This window comes from Schistocerca nitens, chromosome 4 (assembly GCF_023898315.1).
Source record: "Schistocerca nitens isolate TAMUIC-IGC-003100 chromosome 4, iqSchNite1.1, whole genome shotgun sequence".
NCBI classification, from domain to species: Eukaryota; Metazoa; Arthropoda; class Insecta; order Orthoptera; family Acrididae; genus Schistocerca; species Schistocerca nitens.
This window is the reverse complement of record NC_064617.1, coordinates 82,244,245-82,264,544: the sequence shown is the minus strand read 5'-3', so window position 1 is coordinate 82,264,544 and position 20,300 is coordinate 82,244,245. Positions and strand designations below refer to the sequence as shown.

The 20,300-nt window shown below is 38.3% G+C and overlaps 1 protein-coding gene across 2 annotated transcripts in view; it reads left to right on the top strand.

Moving 5' to 3' along the window:
* Positions 1–18,117, top strand: part of LOC126253244 (splicing factor 3B subunit 3) — a 47,315-nt gene extending 29,198 nt beyond the window's left edge. For both annotated transcript variants that reach the window (XM_049954435.1, XM_049954436.1), the window contains exons 9-20: positions 6,609–6,760; positions 7,990–8,145; positions 10,175–10,330; positions 10,552–10,818; positions 11,014–11,208; positions 11,323–11,663; positions 11,926–12,045; positions 15,047–15,212; positions 15,372–15,584; positions 17,322–17,471; positions 17,585–17,782; positions 17,870–18,117. In XM_049954435.1, coding sequence (XP_049810392.1) covers positions 6,609–6,760; positions 7,990–8,145; positions 10,175–10,330; positions 10,552–10,818; positions 11,014–11,208; positions 11,323–11,663; positions 11,926–12,045; positions 15,047–15,212; positions 15,372–15,584; positions 17,322–17,471; positions 17,585–17,782; positions 17,870–18,010 — 2,255 coding nt within the window. In that variant the 3' untranslated portion in view covers positions 18,011–18,117. The remainder of the gene's footprint in view (positions 1–6,608; positions 6,761–7,989; positions 8,146–10,174; positions 10,331–10,551; positions 10,819–11,013; positions 11,209–11,322; positions 11,664–11,925; positions 12,046–15,046; positions 15,213–15,371; positions 15,585–17,321; positions 17,472–17,584; positions 17,783–17,869) is intronic.
* Positions 18,118–20,300: the final 2,183 nt, after the last annotated feature.

Here is a 20,300-nt window from a genome sequence, read left to right as displayed (position 1 = left end):
GAATGTACATAATATTGAAAAAGTTCTGTCAGATTTTCTAAAACATGCCGTGGTAACTACACAAATCACTCATGTACTGAAGCAGAACAACAAATTTTGTAGTGTTTACTTATGCAGGGCAAGATATGCATTGTATTAATTCTTCCAAGTAGTATTTTGTGTCCCCATTTTTCTTGATGTAAGCAATGTGTTTTTGAGAATTGTGCATATTCAGCACTTGATCCTGTATAACATGGTTGATACTGATTTACTGTGCCTGTAGTTTTATCTTAAAGTTTGGGAATTTGTGGAACTTTTGGATTCCAATAATTTAAAAGTATGCTGGAGAACAAATCTGAACGGCAAATAGCAGTCAGTGGTTAAATGAAACTCATAAATATTGTTAAAAATAGTTTCTGCCTGGCATGTATTTGTTCCATAATTCTGTGAAGATTTGGATTAAGAGGAGAATGAATTTGCTGCAGTAGACAAAGAATCTAGGACAGCACTTGCTTTTGAGCAGATACAGTTTTCTAAGGGCATTCATTTTCAGTATTCTGATGTGTTAAAGGTGCCTTTCTTACAAGGGAACCTCCCCATCGCACCCCCATCAGACTTAGTTATAAGTTGGCACAGTGGATAGGCCTTGATAAACTGAACACAGATCAATCGAGAAAACAGGAAGTAGTTGTGTGGAACTATGAAAAAAATAAGCAAAATATACAAACTAAGTAGTCCATGTGCAAGATAGGCAACATCTAGGAGAGTCCGAGCTCAGGAGCACCGTGGTCCCGTGGTTAGCGTGAGCAGCTGCGGAACGAGAGGTCCATGGTTCAAGTTTTCCCTCGAGTGAAAAATTTACTTCCTTTATTTTTCAAAGTTATGATCTGTCCGTTCGTTCATTGACGTCTGTTCACTGTAATAAGTTTAGTCTCTGTGTTTTGCGACCGCACCGCAAAAGCGTGCGATTAGTAGCCGAAAGGACGTGCCTCTCCAATGGAAACTGAAAACATTTGATTGCAAGGTCATAGGTCAACCGATTCCTCCACAGGAAAACACGTCTGATATATTCTATAAGACACTGGTGACGGCATGTGCGTCACATGACAGGAATATGTTGTTGACCCACCTAACTTGCACACTTGATGAATGGGTAAAAAGATTCTTCTACCTTGCCCGATTTAGGTTTTCTTGTCAATGTGATAATCACTCCCAAAAAAGTGTGAAAACATAAGAATTTGTCAAATAAACTGCAACAAATGAATGCAACAGTTTCACAGTTTTGCCTGTGCTCTGTCAAAACATGTTTTTAATGTTTTCAAATTTTTTTCGTGTGTTGACCGTCAAATCCTGCATATGTCCAAGCAAATCTGAGCACGTCATGGAATTTTGGAGAGCGAAGTTGTTTATGTGAGAGTGCCTGAACTTTGATAATTGTCTGAAAATAAAAAATTAAACGTTTCACCCGAGGGAAGACTTGAACCAAGGACCTCTCGTTCCGCAGCTGCACACACTAACCACAGGACCATGGCGCTCTTGGATTCAGACTCCCCTTAATGTTGTCTATCTTGCACATGGACTACTCAGTTCGTATATTTTGCTTATTTTTTTCATAGTTCCACACAACTACTTCCTGTTTTCTCGATTGATCTGTGTTCAGTTTTTCAAGGCCTGTCCACTGTCCCAACTTATAACTAATTCTGAGGGGGGGTGCGATGGGGAGGTTCCCTTGTTAGTAGAAACTGAGACTTAATTATTGTGTGGACTTTTTAATGTGGCAGTTTCAGGTACATATTTCCTGGACTGTTCTTTAAGATAAAAGTTGAGCCATTAAAAAAATGCTGTGTGTACTCTGCTTAGTTTTGTTACTCATTGTTTTCGTCCTTTGAAATGAGTGAAGAGACTAATCCTGATACAGCTTGTGGTTAAAGTAAGACTTCCAGGACATAAAGGCGGATCTGCTGTCCTACAGCCAGCCCTGTGAGAGGGAGGCAGAGCCTGTTCCCAGGCACTTTACTCCTCTCCCCATGGTGATACAAAAGCCATGTTGAAGTGTTAGTGCCTACACTACAGTCTTTCATATAAATTAGTGGTCATTAAAAGTTGTTAAGTCAGTGTTGTTCAATGATATAACTGCATTATACAGCAACACTAAAGCACTATTTAGGTAACTTTGCTGTGAATGTTGGGCACTCTGAGGTGTTCCTTTTAGTGGGATACTTGATCTCTGCTTACTTCCTATGTAATGAGCATAATTTCAGGGTATTTTAACTGCTTATAGCACTGTACAAGACTTAAAATTATACAAAGAAAAACCTTGTTGTGAGGAAGATAGCTAGCCACACACCACAAAGCCTTTTCCCGGTCATTGAATTTAGATTGATCACTGTATACCGTATTTACTCGAATCTAAGCCGCACCTGAAAAATGAGATTTGAAATAAAGGGGAAAAAAAATCCCAAATCTAAGCCGCACCTGAAATTTGAGACTCGAAATTCAAGGGGAGAGAAAAGTTTTAGGCCGCACCTCCAAATCGAAACAAAGTTGGTCCATTGCAATATGAGACACAATTTAGGTCGAATGAATGACGATACAGCTACAGCAGTTTGGTTTGAGCCGTAAGCTTAGCAGTTAAGCTTTACCAGGTAGCCGTTGCTATGCATCAGGCACTCCGTTCGTATTTATACGGGTACCCTTCCTTTTTGACGTGCTTAGTCTGGTTTGAATCGATTGCTTATTTTGCTTTGATCTGATAAGTGCAGTTTTCTTTGTTATAGGTGTTTTACGTCACTCTAAGCTGAAAATGCATTACTGTACTGTGTCATGCATTGTTTGTCGCATTCTGATAATGAGTGTTTACGGCCTGTCATCGCTCGCGGCATGGCTTGCTTTTTTGCACACTACCGCCGCTTACAATTAAAAAAAGAGAGAGAGAGAGAGAGAGAGGAGAATCGTCTCATTAGCGAAACAATGCCAAGAGACTGCTATTTGTTGTTACTTACACTGCTGCTTTCTTTGATAATGATCAACAAGAACCAAATAATAGACTGCGTATGATAGAACATGTTCTGAACGAGATTTAGGTGTAAATTTTTCTCAGTTTGAAAAACCATGTGGCTGCTTTAGGACATCAAATTCTGCACAGAAATTAGAGTAATTTTAGATGTAAAAATCTAGTCAGTTGCCGTGCTTTATTTCTGACTGTATCACTATTAGGCATAAGAATAATACGAAAATAAACATGACACGATACGTGTATTCTTCCGCGTTTGCTGTTGTCTCACTCTAATTTCATACTTTATTCGGCAGACAGGATGTAAACGAGATAGCAGCAAACACGAAAGAATACATGGAAAAATGTTTATATTCGTATTATTCTTATGGTGAAGAGAATACTGCATGTGATTCACATTTCATCAGGTTCCTACTAGCAACCATATCTTCTCACAGGTAGGGAAAAATTCAGAACATAGTTGGCCATATTGACGAAAATCAGTCTTGCCACTCGGATTTTTGTAGTATATTGAAATTCTGCTACATTCGAAGAACAATACGGAATTTGTATTTAATTCATTGGATAATGTATGAAAATGCAGTGGTCGAAACTCGGGGCGGGGAAAAAAATGCTAGTCTTCCACAATTTTTTTTTATCCCCCCCCCCCCCCTCTCTCTTTTCTGACGCAGAGGTTTTGGCGCCAGTATTTATCTTTGTGCCTACAAAGCTTGCCTGTGTAGCACTACATATGTTCGACGGCAGAATGTTAGTTGTGGCGGCACCTACCAACATTTTTCAGAACTTCTGCTTGCTTTGCACTCGATTCTAAGCTGCAGGCGATTTTTTGGATTACAAAAACAGGAAAAAAAGTGCGGCTTAGATTCGAGTAAATACGGTAGCCTAATTTAGTTTGATCATAGGATAGCCCCACATTGCAGATCGATCACAGTATAGCCTAATTTAGTTTGATCATAGGATAGCCCCACATTGCAGTTATGAAATTTTTTACATGACCATCTATTATTCACTTCATCACACAAGCAATTGAAAGTTCAAGAATATTTCTACCAGTTGCATTAACACTCTACTGTACTGTTCTGTGTACCAAACATTAATTTCCTAATTAATCTTCACCACCAGATGTCGGCAATAGTGCAATGAAATCCTCACACATAATAGGGTAAATAAGTGGTCTGCCAGTTTCTGGGTAGAGATCTGTGATGTTGCTGTCTGTTGTTCACATATAGTGATTTGCTAGGATGTAAAAAAATTGAGATTTGAGCAGCAGTTAAGTACTACTTAAAGATATGAAGCCAAGTGAAAGTCGTGCAGATTTTTAGAATGCGCTGTTTGACTCTGCTTTTCCATGTTAAACTGTCACCAAATGTACAGACAGGTTTAATTTTGGTTGCAACAGGTTAGATGATTTGCATAGTGGTTGGTCAAGATGTGCCCCCTACCCCAAAAATTATTGCAGAAGTGCATAAGATGCTCATGGGATCACCTACTAAAGGGGTGAGAAATTGCTGAAGTTGTAGGGATGTCATCTAAATGGACGTATCACTTTTTAACAGTGGTATTGGTTATGAAAAAATTATCCTCTAGGTGGGTGTCATGACTCTTTAATGCAGGATCAGAAATGCATAAAAATGTCCAAACAATTTGACCTGTTTTCAGAAAAACCAACAAAACTTATTTTTCCTGTTTGTGACTGCAGGTGAAATTTGTTTGCATTACTGTACCTTTGAGAAAGAGAAGTCACAGCAGTGGAAACACGTTGCATATTGTTTCATTACCACCAAACAAAGCAAAGGCAATGTAGTGGGATGGAAAGATCATTGTGTCAGTCTTTTCTATTGGTCAAAGAATTAAGATAATACTACGCTACCCCTCTGGACCAACTACAGAAAAGATAAATGGGAAAATGCCAGTTTTGGCAGGGAAGAAAGTAATCTCAAGACAATGCATGTCGACACAAGTGTCTTCATGTGGCAAAAATACTTGAACTAAGATATATCTTGTTGCCATATGTGCCTTATTTGCCTGATTAGGTTCCATCAGACTTCAGTCTTATCAAAAGCTGCAGATTTTTCTCAGATGGATATTCTCCTCAAACAAAAAACTGACAGTGCGTTTAAAATTAGTTTTGACTTTTGACAGTTCAGTGTGGAGTGAATGGAGGGAAGCATAGTTGCCAACATGTGCTGAGGTGACGACAAAACAAGTAATGCTCTGCACGGAATCTATACGGCTCACTTGGCTGCACGAACAATGAGCCAGAAGTCTTGATTCTTGTACATCTTATAGCTTAATTCTTCAGCTTCATGATTAACTGCCTATCTTTTGTAAATGGCCATAGTTATTCCAATATTTTGATATTGGGTACCAGACAGCAATCTTGAGAAACAATGTAAGTCCAGAAGTTTGTTTTTATTCTGAGGGTGGGCTTTTTCATAAACTATTGGCCTGACTTGCTAGTTTAACACTGTTTCAGGATTCTGTCGCAGTTCCAGCTGCACTAGATGTTAGTGGGACTCATATTTGTAAACTCTGCTGTGTTTTGGCAAATGAAGCAATTTTAACATGGCAATAGTAGTAGTTAAGTATTAATCAAAACTCGTAATAGTACTTCAGGAATCCATATCTCATCAACTACCATTTCGGTATGGATGATAGCTCGAGATCAATCCTGTGGTGTGACATTTGCAATGGCTATTTTTGTCAACATTTTCAACCTCACTGAGCAAATAAACTTGCTTACTTTTCACCTAGGCCCATACATTCTCAGTTTGATTTAAATGTGATACAGAAAAAGCCAGATAAAACTATGTCCTATAACATTAACCAGTTTATTGACCTTGTGCAATGGAATTTTTGGCTTGTACAGCACTAAAAGTTTCATTAACTCAAACCTTATACGTGCTAGGTTGAACTTCATCCACTGAAACATTTATTTGTACCCAGAGCAAAATATCCACTTTCCTCCACTACATTGTTGGAGCTTTAGCCATCACAACAAGAGGTATGGTGCATTGCCCATTACTGTTGTCAAATTTGGAGTAGTATTTTGCAGCAGATCTTAACTGCGAAAGTGTTCTTGGATGACCAGTTTTATTCTTAATCTCATCTTCAGGCATGCTGCACTGATTTTATTAATGTAATGCTAACACAAATCACCTGTTTACAATATTTGATGACTGTACAACACTTATATGCCGGAAAATATCGCTTTACTAGAGCTAATGAACGTTGGTGAATCTTAACGCGCAACAATACGTTTTACTAATTATTCATGGCATGGTAACAGTGATACTTTACCGATTGAACTTTTGGCACTGTAGGGAAAGTCACCTTGCCATTGATGTTACCTGGGAGTGGCGGCATATCCCCTCTGGTTAGCCAGATATCAAAAGTCGCAACTAATTTTAAACACACAATAAGTTGGGGTAGTTTCTGCGGGCCTGGATGAATCAAATATCAGAAGTAAGTTTATAAAGGGTGCTAATGCTTTAGAGAAAAGTGGTCTAACAGTTCAGTAATGTGTGTAACACAGTGGTTTATTTGTGTAGTTGGAATCTTTCTGTATACTGTCTTCTGAAATTGCCTGATGATGAACTTTTAACGTGTTTTTCAGAGGAATATGATGCATATATCATTGTGGCATTCGTAAATGCAACTTTGGTTCTTTCCATTGGAGAAACTGTAGAAGAAGTGACAGATTCTGGATTCCTGGGCACTACGCCAACACTTTCCTGCTCAGCATTGGGTGAGGATGCTCTAGTGCAGGTGTGCAATCAGTGGTTTATCCTTTTATCTGTTCACTTAATATTTATGGCCACGTTACTCATTCCACTTTTAAAACTTTTCTTCCTCTTAATTTATCTTCACTTTATATCATACCGTAACCGGACTGAAGCTGGCAGAGTGCTTACCAACTGGAGTTGTGATGAGCAGGAAAATGTGTGTGCCCAGACTACATCTATGCAAAATGTATGAAGCAACAGATTTGGAATGTGTTGAAATAGCACTTTCACGGCAGGAATAGTCACTTATTCTACATTCTTACTGAAAGAATACTTTGGAATTAAGTGAGACAGTAGTTCTGTGAATAAAATGCTGCTTAACACTGTGTTCTAGAACATGACAATATCTCTTAAAAGTTACTAATATAAGGGAAATACAGATTGCTATTTACCATAGAGATGACACGTTAAGTTGCAGACAGGCACAGTTTAGACACTTACTCAAAGCTTTCAGCCACAGCCTTCGTCAGCAAAAGATACAGAAAAACACACACACCATCCACTCATAGAAGCAAGCACACCTTACACACATGGTAGGCAACCTCCTGCAGCTCTGAGCAATTCTAGTCAGAGATGCCGGAGTTGGCAGTCATATGTGCATGAGGTGAGAGTGAATGATGTTTTTCTTTCTTTTTCTGACAAAGGCTTTGGCTGAAGGCTGATGTGTAAGTGTCCTAATTGTGCATTTCTGCAACATGTCATCTTTGTATTAAGTGGAAATCTACCTTATCCTTACATTGTTGACAAAAATTTGTATAGCTTTGATTTGTCTGCTTTCCGTTATTGGTACTTCAGTTGACCTTTTTATCCATCAATCGGTGGTGCCAATACACTGTAAACTGTGGAAATATAAAACTGAATATGCTACTTGAAGTTGTGGCTTATTATGCCAGTCACTGTGTTCAATTAACAAAAAAGATAATTGTGGATCTTGGGTGTCTTCAGAGACAAAGTTCTTGTAATCTTTTAACATTTTCCCAGAACATACTGTTTTGTGCTGATTCATACAATGTTGGTGCAAAGACATTGCAGTAGTAACTCTTCCCTAAATTTTGGGATTAAGCACAAAAGGAAGATGGCATAAATGAAAATAGCCTTCCTGGTGTATCAGAACTTATAGGCATCCAATTAATGCTTTCTTCTTTTTGGTGCTACAGTATTTGTTGTTTGATGCTACCTAGATGAATCCAATAGAGGTTGTATATGTTCCAGGTTTACCCAAATGGAATCAGACATATCAGAGCAGATAAACGTGTCAATGAATGGTCAGCTCCAGGAAAGAAGACAATTGTAAAATGTGCTGTCAATCAGCGGCAGGTTGTAATTGCACTGACAGGAGGTGAACTTATATATTTTGAGATGGATCCTGTGAGTACTTTCATAATAATTTTGTTAGAGTAATTTTATTTTAGATTGTATTGATGTGTTTCTTGTGCTGCAGAGTTTGGGAAGAGGAAGCTCACCTGTAGCTACTAGGGAAAATGATAGATTTTGTGAAAAATTACATTGCTTGCCCTGGGAATAGTGAATAGTGCCTTGATGGCTTACAGATACTGGGTGTACATAACGCCCGGGAACACTAAATTATTTATTGCACAAGAACTAAACATTGTACAGATATCATACATATATCATTTTGAAGAGAAACCCTGCAAGTCTTTTTCCATGTATATCGCCACAGCGTAGTTTAGCAAGTTGCCGATAGTCAATGCTAGTTGCAAACATGGTGAGTTCAGGTGCGGTGCAAGCTTTCTGTGTGTTGGAGTTCAACAAATAGTGTGCTACAGCTGTTCAACGGATGTTTAGAACAAAGTACGGTAAGAAGCCACCAACAAGGAAGGCCATTTACCACTGGCACAACAAATCCATTAGGAACGGATTGCTTGTGCCCGGCAAAGAGAAGCAATGTCCCCATGTGAGTGAAGTACGAGGGACATTCATAAGGAGTCCAAAGACTTGTACATGTTGCAGCAATAACTGGTGGCCTCAAATGCAATCAAACTGTCCATCTTTCAACAGGATGGGACTTCAGCCCATTTTCATTGTGAAGTTTGTCGGTACCTGAACACAGAGCTGATGCTTCGATGGATTGGCCGTGCTACGGAAGGGGACAGCTGTTTCATGAAATGGCCTCCCCGACCACCAAATCTCACTCGGTGTGACTTGTTTTCTGTGGGGACACATTAAAGATCTGATGTATGTACCACCTCGACCACGTGATGTAGCAGAGCTCCGGGAGAGAATACGGGAAGTGACTGCCACAATCGACGATGCCATGCTGGGACAGGTATGGCAAGAATTTGATTACCGTATTGATGTCTGTTGTGTCACTCATGGTTCGCATATCGAATGCTTGTACAAAAAAAACTGAGTTTCTCAATGCAATATGTTTGACATCTGTACAATGTTAAGTTCTTGTACAATCAAGTGTTCCCAGACTTCATGTGCACCCTGCATTTAAATTGCATTTCAGCAAATATTAACTGCAGCCCTGTTAGTTGCAGACAAAAGTAACAGTATTTAAAGAGTGAGAGAGTCTTGCAGAGTAAAGGTGGATGTCAGAAAAATGTAGTTCAGCACTCTATAATACTTGCTTATGCTTTTGTAATGATGTGATGTGTAGTGATTAAGTATATTGCTATCAGCATTCCACTTACGAAATTTCACCAGTTTACACCTTCAGTTCTCCCTGTAATTGACTAGTTAATCATTGTAAGTGTATGAGAAAGTGTAGAGACTTGATTGTTGGCAGTCTATTGCACACAGCAACACCATCAGCATCATGGTTGTTGATGGTCACAAGACTGTGCAGAAATAAATACCCACTTGTCGCCTCCATATGAAATTGGTTTCAGTTGGAGTGAACTCAAGTGTGTACAGGTTCAGTTCACTAATTTGTTTGCTGTAGTTTTGCACAAACATGATGGCAGTGTAATTTTTACTATTAATGTAAGACGACTGGAGTGTGCTCCAGTAGTTTATTTCTTAAGCTGAGAGCTATTGTAATGGTGCAGTCCAAAGAAGTGGGAGGGGGACAGCATGTGTACAGTATTTCCATCTTCAGTGTTGTGCTCTTATCTGCTGTCGGCAACTACCATCAGCTTGTTGAAAAATTGTGCAGTAGAAAAATGGCTCCTGGGAGAAATGTTTTGTAACTGTTTGAAAGCTGCCAAGAAAGCTTTTTAAAGCATGTCATGACTAGTTATTACAGTGAAGTAATAAGGCAAACATCATATGAAGGTTTCTTTGTAAAAAAATGACTGTAGAAGGGTTAAGTTTGTCAATAAGTGTATGATGAGAACCAAAATAAAAAAGGTAGTTCAGCTACTTTTTTACTTGAAGTGTGCTCTTTTTGCATTTAACATTGTTTACATTGTGGTTTTATCTGCTGTTCTAGACGGGACAGTTGAATGAATTCACTGAAAGGAAAGAAATGCCATCTGAAGCAGTTTGTATGGCACTTGCAAATGTTCCTCCAGGTGAACAAAGATCACGATTTTTAGCTGTTGGTCTTGCTGATAACACTGTCAGGATAATTTCTCTGGATCCATCAGTAAGTTATAATTTGAATTTTAAGCACTTTGACTAGTCTGAGATAGCTTCTAACGCACATTTAGGAGTTATTGTGGATAGTTGTTGTTATTGTGATGATTTTGTCCGTGTTTCATCTGACTGCTGCTGCTGCTGCAAAAAGTTATACTGATGGTAACTGTTTAAGATTGACCTTTATTCTCCACATTAATTTTTCTGTCATAAGACTGTATATATTTTCAGGACTGCCTGTCACCTTTGAGCATGCAAGCACTACCTGCAGCAGCAGAATCCTTGTGTATTGTTGAAATGGGAGCTGGAGAGGGTCAGGAAGGAGACTCTGGTCCAGGTGCTGCAAGCCACTTGTATCTCAACATTGGCTTGCAGAATGGGGTGTTGTTAAGAACAGTTTTGGACCCAGTGACTGGTGATCTCTCGGACACACGTACTCGATATCTTGGATCGAGGCCAGTGAAATTATTTCGCATCAGAATGCAGGATAGTGAAGCTGTAAGTGGTTTTCAGTGAATGATTGTCAAGTATAATTGTCATTAGAATGAATCATACCTTATCCTCCTCAACTTATTGAACTGTGCTGTTACACGCTTTGTGAAATATCCTTATAAAAACTCTTTGCATAAAGTGATTTTTTTAATGTGTGTTCGAATGTATAATTGTATAATTTGTGATTTTTCTTCGTTTCAGGTGTTAGCTATGTCCAGTAGGTCTTGGCTTAGTTACTATTACCAGAACAGGTTCCACTTGACACCACTTTCATATGAGTCTCTTGAATATGCATCTGGTTTTTCTTCTGAGCAATGCCCAGAGGGTATTGTTGCAATTTCAACCAATACACTGAGAATTCTGGCCCTTGAAAAACTGGGAGCTGTGTTTAACCAGGTAACACCCTAATCTGCATTTGGATGCCAAAGCTTTAAAGCTCAGTTCATATGTTAAACTACAGTGCTAGAGTTGTATTGGTTCACAAAAGTTAAAAATTTACTTCCCTTTCAGGTTTCGTTTCCAGTAGATTACACACCTCGTAAATTTGTAATTCATCAAGAGTCAGCTCATCTGATTATTACGGAAACAGAGCATAATGCTTATACTGAGGAAACTAAAAAACAGCGACGTATTCAGATGGCAGAAGAGATGAAGGAAGCAGCTGGAGAAGAAGAGCAAGAACTTGCTCGCGAAATGGCAGAAGCGTTCTTGAATGAAGATTTACCTGAAAATATATTCAGTGCACCTAAGGCAGGCCCTGGAATGTGGGCATCTGTTATAAGGCTTCTTGATCCAGTGGAGGGAAAAACAGAACAGCTCATAAAGCTTGATCAGAATGAAGCTGCCATGTGGTATGTCAGAAGTTCAGAAACATTTGTATGTTTTGTTTATAGTTTGGTATGCTTGAATTTAATTGTGGATACTGTGTGTGTTGGGGGGTGGGGGTTGAGCTCAGATATGAAGGAGTAAATCTTTTAGGATAATGTATGATGATAAAATAAAACAGTCTGTTATTGTTGATGATAGTCCTGCAGTACTGACCTGTTTTGATGCAATTATTTAAAGATTTTGATTTTGTTAAATATTAACACAAGCTGTGTGTATTTTTACTAGCATAACCCTGGTGAAGTTTGCTAATCAACCAGATAACCAGCAGTTTGTAGTTGTTGGTGTTGCCAAAGATTACCAGCTGAATCCAAGACAAGTTGCTGGAGGTTTTCTGTATACTTACAAGTAAGTAACATTGGAAATACATATATTGAATTTTTTAAGATGAGTGACTATGATGATTAAGCTGTGTCCGGGACTCTGAAGCCATTGATTATAATTACAGCACTGAAGTCATTCTACTTATTTTTCCATAAGATCCAGATTTGTAATATCTATGCGCACTCAAGTGACCATGGCTGTAGGGGCCTGTTCTAAAGATGCAGTAAAATGCACAAAATTACATCCTAAATAAAATATTCCTACTGTTTCTATCAGAATTAAGAATATAGGACTAGACATACTAAATCATGTCGTGCTATATAGTAAATGTGAAAAAGATACTGCAGTGTTAATCAGTGGGTGGCAGATAAAAGCTTGCATGTGATGGCACTTGTTGCCCAGCTTTTCAAGATAGTTGTGAAGAGGTCATTTTATTTCTTCATGCTTGATAACTTGTGTTTCTGAAACTTACGTAGTGCTTATGATTAGATTGTGTCGTAACTTCCATATTTAATTTTTCAGCTACAATTATGGTTATAATAATAGTACCACAGAATGTCCGTGTAGTATCACTACTTTTGTCAGAAATGTTCCAATGCAGGTCTTTTTAAAAAATATAAAATTGAACTTTCCAAGTAATGATCCTATCTCCTATTGTAGTAATCCCCTTGGCTGTGTATACACAGTTGCTAAGGTTTCTTACATAAGTGAACAGGGAAATTTTCAACTACAGTGCTTGTAAGCTCATTTATCACAGCCCGTTGGGATATGTGCAATGTCGTGAAGCTTTCCTTTGTCGCCTTTTCATTTGTGGAAACTAGAAAAAATCACTAGGTGAGATGTTTGGCAGGTACATCGCACGTGGGAGACAATAACAGCTTGTCTGGCCAGGTACTCAGTAACAGATAAAGCAGTATTATGGAGTCTTTAAGTAAAAACCAGTCCTGAGAGTGCTACAAATCAGGGTGGCAACATCGATTTGCTTCTCTCAGATGTTCACTGTTTGATCTGGAGGAACATGGTCTTGGTGAACTAATTCTATTTCAGAAGTCTTTGTTGTACTTGTCTGCAATTCATTATTTCCACTACACAGTGAGTAGCAATCCATCTTCATATTATTGTCACATCTTGAAAACTATTACATCGTCGTGCCTACATGAAATGAAGTATATTTAAAATTCAGTCTAACTTACCATAAGATGATGATGATGATGATGATGATGATGATGATACGGATGAACAGTATTCCTTAGTTGTAAATTGGGAAAGAGAAATGAAACGGAATAAATTCACAAACACAAGATTTAATGCGAGTAAGATGTTCTTTAAAGTGTACTACATATTGCTCGCAAATCGGACAACAGGAAAAATTGCTTAATTCAGAGTCAGTGGAAGTACCAGTGTCGCTGTTTGTAGTGACACATATCAAATCTTCGGTGCAGTGTTGTGACACACCTTAATTATTCCACATTTCCTGTATCACTCCTTTGATGTGATCCACTATCTTTTACCGGTCATCTGGGGCTCTTTTTCAACTGCTCCTTCAGAAGGTGTTCCATTTTGGTCAGCTTTTTCTGTAGCAGAATGATGTTTAACTTGAGCCTGAAACAGTTCTATTGCATTGAAGTGGCAATAATAGGGAGGCAATTTGAGCATTTTATGAGCTGGTGTTTTTTCACTATTTTGTCCACAATGTAAACTGGATACTTTTGCTTGTGTTGTGACACAAGTTCTAATAATTCTGTCACTGTCGGGTTCTGTATTTTACACTTCCCTGGACAGTAAATAATGTCCTTTTTATCACGGTCTTCATAGGTGCGTATCTTGTGTAACAGTGATTTGGCACATTATCCATACAAATTAGTGTTTTGTTAATTTTTGAAGCAGTTATTGTGGTTCATTTCTTCATGGTAGACAAAGGACTTGTTTGAACTGAGTAACAGCAGACAATTAGGAATAAAACCATTGAATTTCCGGCATGTGCTGCAATTATTATTTTCGTTTTCCAGTCAAAGCTACCATACTGCTGATGGTATCATCTCTCCAGCCTGTGAGCTGCATTCACCCATGTTTCATCAAGCCAAATGATATTGTCAAAATTTGTTCCTCCTAACTCCCTAAGAAAGTGGCAGCACCAGGCGTCAGTATCTCATATTCCATTAATAACTAGCTGACAGAAATGAATTAACAGCAGAATCCTGACTTTCTCATGACTCATAACAAGGATGCTTTAGTACCCTGAAACAGGACTTCCAGTCCTTCCTTCAATAATGTGTGTATATGATGACAAATTGCATCTTCCTGAAGAGGGGTGTTTTGGGAGCCTCTACTCGAGGCACCTCTTTTACTCCAATTTATGACAGTCCTGATTTCTTCTTTTGTGAATTTCTTCTTGCAGTTTCTTATCCCTGATTGTTTGTTGAATTGTAGAGCAGCTACAGTGCACTCCACCGCTCTATCCAAAGGAAGTAGAGGCCCATGCAACTGGCTGCATATGATCACACCATGTCTGACACTTACGAAAGTTTCCTCGGAGTGTGCAGACTGTCTGCCCCTCTTTCTCAACTGCTTTCATCCACATCAATAGGCAAGTGAAGCTAAGTCACCAAAATCTCACTATGCAACGGGTCGCTGAGGATGGACTGGCACAATGCTTTAGGCAGGACAGTGTAGCAGAAGTGGCAACGTACTGTATGCCAACATTGCCAAGCTCCCATTGGTTTATTGGTGGCGGGGGCTGTGCAGTGCAGTAACTGCCAAGTGACAGCTAATTTATATCACACTGTAAAGCTGGAGTATTAGTGCTGTCAGATACTTATATAGCTAAAAACTAATACTTGACTGATTTATCTTTGCCGATCAAGGTGGACGTTCAGAGGTTCTTATAATGATAATGCACACTCCCTTGAGTTAAATATGTACAGATGGTCATTGTCTTTATTGTTTTTCGTGTTAGATGTGAATGCACATGAATATTTATGTAAGATGTATTATATTTGCTCTTTTGCAATTATGCACTTTTTAGATTAAATGCGGACTGTACAAACATGGAGTTGGTACACAAGACCCCTGTTGATGAAGTACCTACAGCTATCACTCCATTCCAAGGACGTGTACTTGTTGGGGTTGGGCGCATGCTGCGTCTGTATGACATGGGCAAAAAAAAACTACTTCGGAAGTGTGAGAACAAGGTTTGAACATTTGATTAATTATAATGCCTTTTAATGAAATGATGTTTCGCACATGTTAGACTTTTGATACACTGTGATATATTCAACTTTCTGATCTGTCGTTATCAGATTGATTTTTCCTTGTTAACATTGCATATCTAATTCATTCTTCTTCCACAGCATATACCTAACTTAATAGTTAACATTCAGGCCATGGGTCAGAGGATATTTGTATCTGATGTACAAGAGAGCGTATTTATGGTGCGTTACAAAAGACGAGAAAACCAGTTAATAATTTTTGCTGATGATACCCACCCACGGTGGATAACTACAGCAACTATTTTGGACTATGATACTGTAGCCACTGCGGACAAATTTGGCAATATTGCTGTGGTAAGATCAGTACATTCAACCTACTTTCAACATACCAGTCTTGTGTTTTATATTATACAAATGATTTCAGCATGCTGCAGTGGTGTGTGTGTGTGTGTGTGTGTGTGTGTGTGTGTGTGTGTGTGTGTGTGTGTGAGTGAGAGAGAGAGAGAGAGAGAGAGAGAGAGAGAGATCCTGAAAACATTACTTCAGAAAATTCAATTTGTCACAGTAAAATCATTTTGTGGAAACGGATCGTCGGAAAGGGCAGTCACTCCACTAACGGTGACATGCTGCCATAAATTAAACCTGATACAATGATGCAAAAGCCTTACTGAACATTCAGCTTTTTAAGACTCAGGTGACTAATGCAGTAACTCTTCAAAGTAATAGGGAATTGAGTCCACATTCAAACAAGTGAAATGTAAGCTACTAGGACCTGTCCTGGCTTCACATGGGTAGCAATAAATATCTAGTCAGGCAACTTGCCTGACATGTCGATAATAAATTATAGACACGAATCTTCCTTGTGTGTTAGTCTGTTAGTGGTGACTGTATTGAAATCCCTGCCATATTGAGATAAACCCTTACAGACAGACAAAAAATGTGGTGGGGACTTAAAATTGCATGTATTTAAAGATGAACTGTCAGCAGATTAGTTCATAGTGTGGACACTGGTGGTGCTTTAGACAAAATTAAAGAGACCGGATAAAACAGTATTAATCTGTCAGATGATTAAGCACCCTTAAGATTCCTCTTGTGAATATTATTGTAAATTCTAGTTGTTAAGCTAAGCTTTGTGATGTTACTGAAGTGTAAAATGGAAGTAGTTTTCTTCATTTCTTCGGGAGTAATGCATTAATCATGGCTGTGAATTGCCACAGTTTTGACGTGGTACAGTAAATTATTAAATTTTATACGCTGTTACCAGACACTGAGTGACTTGAAATGATGTACAGGTTGAACAGAATTCCCTTTAAAGACTTTGAGGACATGTTCTTTACATCAAAACAAGAAAACTCTAGTGAACATGTGCTCTAGAATGTGCACTTAGAGCTATGGACACATGGTAATCTTAGCTATTATGAAATGTGTGTCTTCCATTGAAAAAGTGCTTGTAGCTCTTAATAAAATTAGGCATTTTAGAGCCCATGTTTGCTGGATATTTTGTCTTATTTTGGGGTAGGGAACCTATGCTTTAAATCTGTATAGAACTTAATAAATATTCTGTTTGTGTTGTAAATTTTTCATAAAGTAGCTGAGGTCAGTTTCCAGTTACTTTCCATTCCTGTAGTTCTGTCTTTATAGAAAATTTAGTTCATCTGTATTAAAAGTGCATTTAATATACATGGTGTATTATTTTGATACAAAAGAAGGAAAAGTCTACTCACATTGCTAAGAAACTGTTTACTACTGTAACACCTAAGATATAGCATCAGTCATCTCTTTTAATGGGCATGCTGTAGGAAGGCTTAGGATGCTAGATTATTTTTCACTAAACATTCACATATTTTCCAGCAGAACACTAGCACTCTTGCAGTTAACTTGTTTCATATGCTGCTGCAATTAAGTTCATGTCAAACTTGTTGCACCACCAGAATACACTTGAAAGTTCAAAAAAGTCTTATGCCAATATAGCATGGCTAGTTAATCCTTAGTAGTGTAGTATTCTGTTTGATGTATGTGGTTGTAGTACTTAGTCTTTTGTGTGAAAAGTTCGTGTTGTTTCTTCATTATTGTATACATATTCTTTTTTAGATAAGACTATCTGGTAATATCTCGGATGATGTAGATGAAGATCCAACAGGAAACAAAGCACTTTGGGACAGGGGCTTGCTAAATGGGGCTTCTCAAAAGGCTGGAGTGGTTGCTAACTTTCATGTCGGAGAGATCTGCATGTCTCTTCAGGTGAGGAGTAAATTGGTCATTTGCTAGGATATATGCTTTCTTTGGGAAATAAAAATATAAATATTTTCAGCTGGTGATCTTAATCATACTTTGTTCTTGATTTCTTTCTTTAGAAAGCAACATTGATCCCAGGTGGAAGTGAATCCTTGGTGTATACTACACTATCAGGAACAGTAGGTGTTCTTGTACCATTCACTTCCCATGAAGACCAAGACTTCTTTCAGCATCTTGAAATGCATATGAGGTCAGAAAACCCACCTCTGTGTGGAAGGGATCATTTGTCCTTCAGATCATACTATTACCCAGTAAAGGTACGACAACTTCAAATGCTTCATATTATGTTTGTCAAAAAGAAGTAAGCTTAACATTCATCTAACCTTCTGCAATTTTTTTTCCAGAATGTGTTGGATGGGGACCTGTGTGAGCAGTTCAATTCCATAGACATAGCAAAACAGAAAAGTATTGCAGAAGATCTCGACCGGACACCAAGTGAAGTTTCAAAGAAACTTGAGGATATTCGCACACGTTATGCGTTCTAAGCACATTTCCATTATATTACTACTATTGAGTACAAATTATTTTATTTATGACTTACTTCTATTTCTTTATAATGCTATATTTTGTAAATAAAGTTTAGTAAAAGTGATTGCTAGTCAATTTTTTATGTTTAATATATGCCTAATATTGTTCAGTGGCATACAGGCTTCCCTGTGTTGCTTGTAGAGGCATGCCTCATGACTAGGGACCAGAAAATTTAATACGTATATTTGGCAGAATTTACACCAACAAAATTTTGTTTTGTTTGTAAGTAAATGCAAATTTAAAAGGTCGTCACACTACCGGAACAAAAAGTGTTAGTGCTTGGAAACTTCTTTTTCTAAAATGGCCTCCTCCTTTGTGGCAGTAATTACAGTCAGTTAATCGTGGTGTCTATTAAGAATCAGCAGCATTTTTCTGCCAGTGAACTTAAGGCTTCTCTGACTTAAGGTGTTCCTCGGCATTATTTTTCTCTACCTGCCGAACTCGATTATTAGATATCTGCAGTATATAAAGTGTAATCTTTCGTGGGCATTCATAGATGAGCTATACTTGACAGTGCTACGGGTATATTAACAAGACACTCAGCATAGTAAAACCAAACAAAATGTGGACAATGTGGTGGTTGCTCATCAAATGATTTGCATTTGATTAGTAGAATTGGATTTCATCTAGCGAAGAAGCTTTGAAACTTATCAGTGAATTTTAATGAGTTTTTAATTGACATTAATTGAAATATTGATCTTGTACTTTGAAGTACTTCAAATGCGGTAAAATGCTTTTTAAGGAAAGTGTGGAATGATTTGGGCAGTGCTCCGCTTGCCAGCCTTGGTAGGATTAGTTCATGGAAGCTGTTCCGCATGTTGTCACTGCAAATAAGAAGCGGTTTTACATTTCAGTAAATGTTAATAATGTTGATCACAATTTCTAAACAGAAAACCAGACGTGTAAATTGGATTCACATGATAACAGTAAGTTTGTTTTTTGTCCTCTTATCTTCTGACTGGTTTGATATGACCTGCCACAAATTCCTTTCCTGTGCCAACCTTTTTATTTCAGAGCAACATTTGTGCTTTATGTGTAACAGTCTCTTGTCTTGTTTTACATTTTTTCCTCTTCAGTTACAAAGTACCATGGAGGATATTCCCTGATGCCTTAACACCTCCTGTCATCCTGTCCCTTCTTATCAAATTTTTTTCCCCCCGTACTCCTTTCTTTGCCAATTTTGCAGAGAACCTCATACCTCATTCGTTAACAGTCCACATGATTTTTAGCCTTCTCTGTAGTGCCATATCTCAAATGCTTTCTCAACTGATAATGTACGTATCAGTAGTCAGATATGAAAGAGATGGAGAAATTCAAGCAGTTTCGTAGCCAGAAGTGCAATGTTGCATCAGAACCAACTTGTATTGTGTGAAAATTTAAATTTTGGAGAAACTAAAGCTTTCTGGGTGACACGGCAGATGGATAGTTTTGAATTGCCTAGTACTGAGAGTGAAAGTGCGGTGCTAAGAGATATTGTAATAGTGGTAGGTAGTACTTCTCCTCACCAGCTGCTTTTCCAGTTACACTTGAATAGTTGGACTTGCAACCTTGTTTGTTGGTCTGGCGGTTTTGTTAGTGGTGATGAGTGTTATTTACATAGTGAATGCTATGTGTAAGATTCAATCTCTGTAGACACAGAGTTGTTCAGAGTCATGACAGTTTTGATGATAGGCGGAACACTTCAGATCAGTTGGGATCAGAAGTAGTGTACATATTCAGATGCAGTGGAACACCAAAACTGGTGCAAGCAATAATCAGTAGCCCAGGATGGCCGGCGAGATGTCACACTAGTGAGGTAGCAGTCTGTTGTGAATCGGTTTGACGAATTTTGGTACACACATTAAATTCCATCTGAATAAATTGATTTAGTTTTACACAAAGACCCAAGTGATTTTGGATAATGATGTGATATTATTGATGAGCGATGCAGCTCATTTTCCTTTAAGTGGGACCATCAATAAACAAAATCTGTGTTACTGGGCTCCTTAGAATCCACACCTGATTCACCAGCATCCCTTACACACTACGTCACTCTGATGTGCCATTGGCTCTTTTGCATCACCTCGGTTCTGAGAGTTCTGCAACCTGTACAGAAAATTAAAATAGAGATCCATATAAACATCATTTCCGCTCTTTGTATTGCTCATGAAAACCACACATTGCATGTTGTACCATCATACAGCAAGACCTTTAGAGGTGGTGGTCCAGATTGCTGTACACACTGGGTACCTCTAATACCCAGTAGCA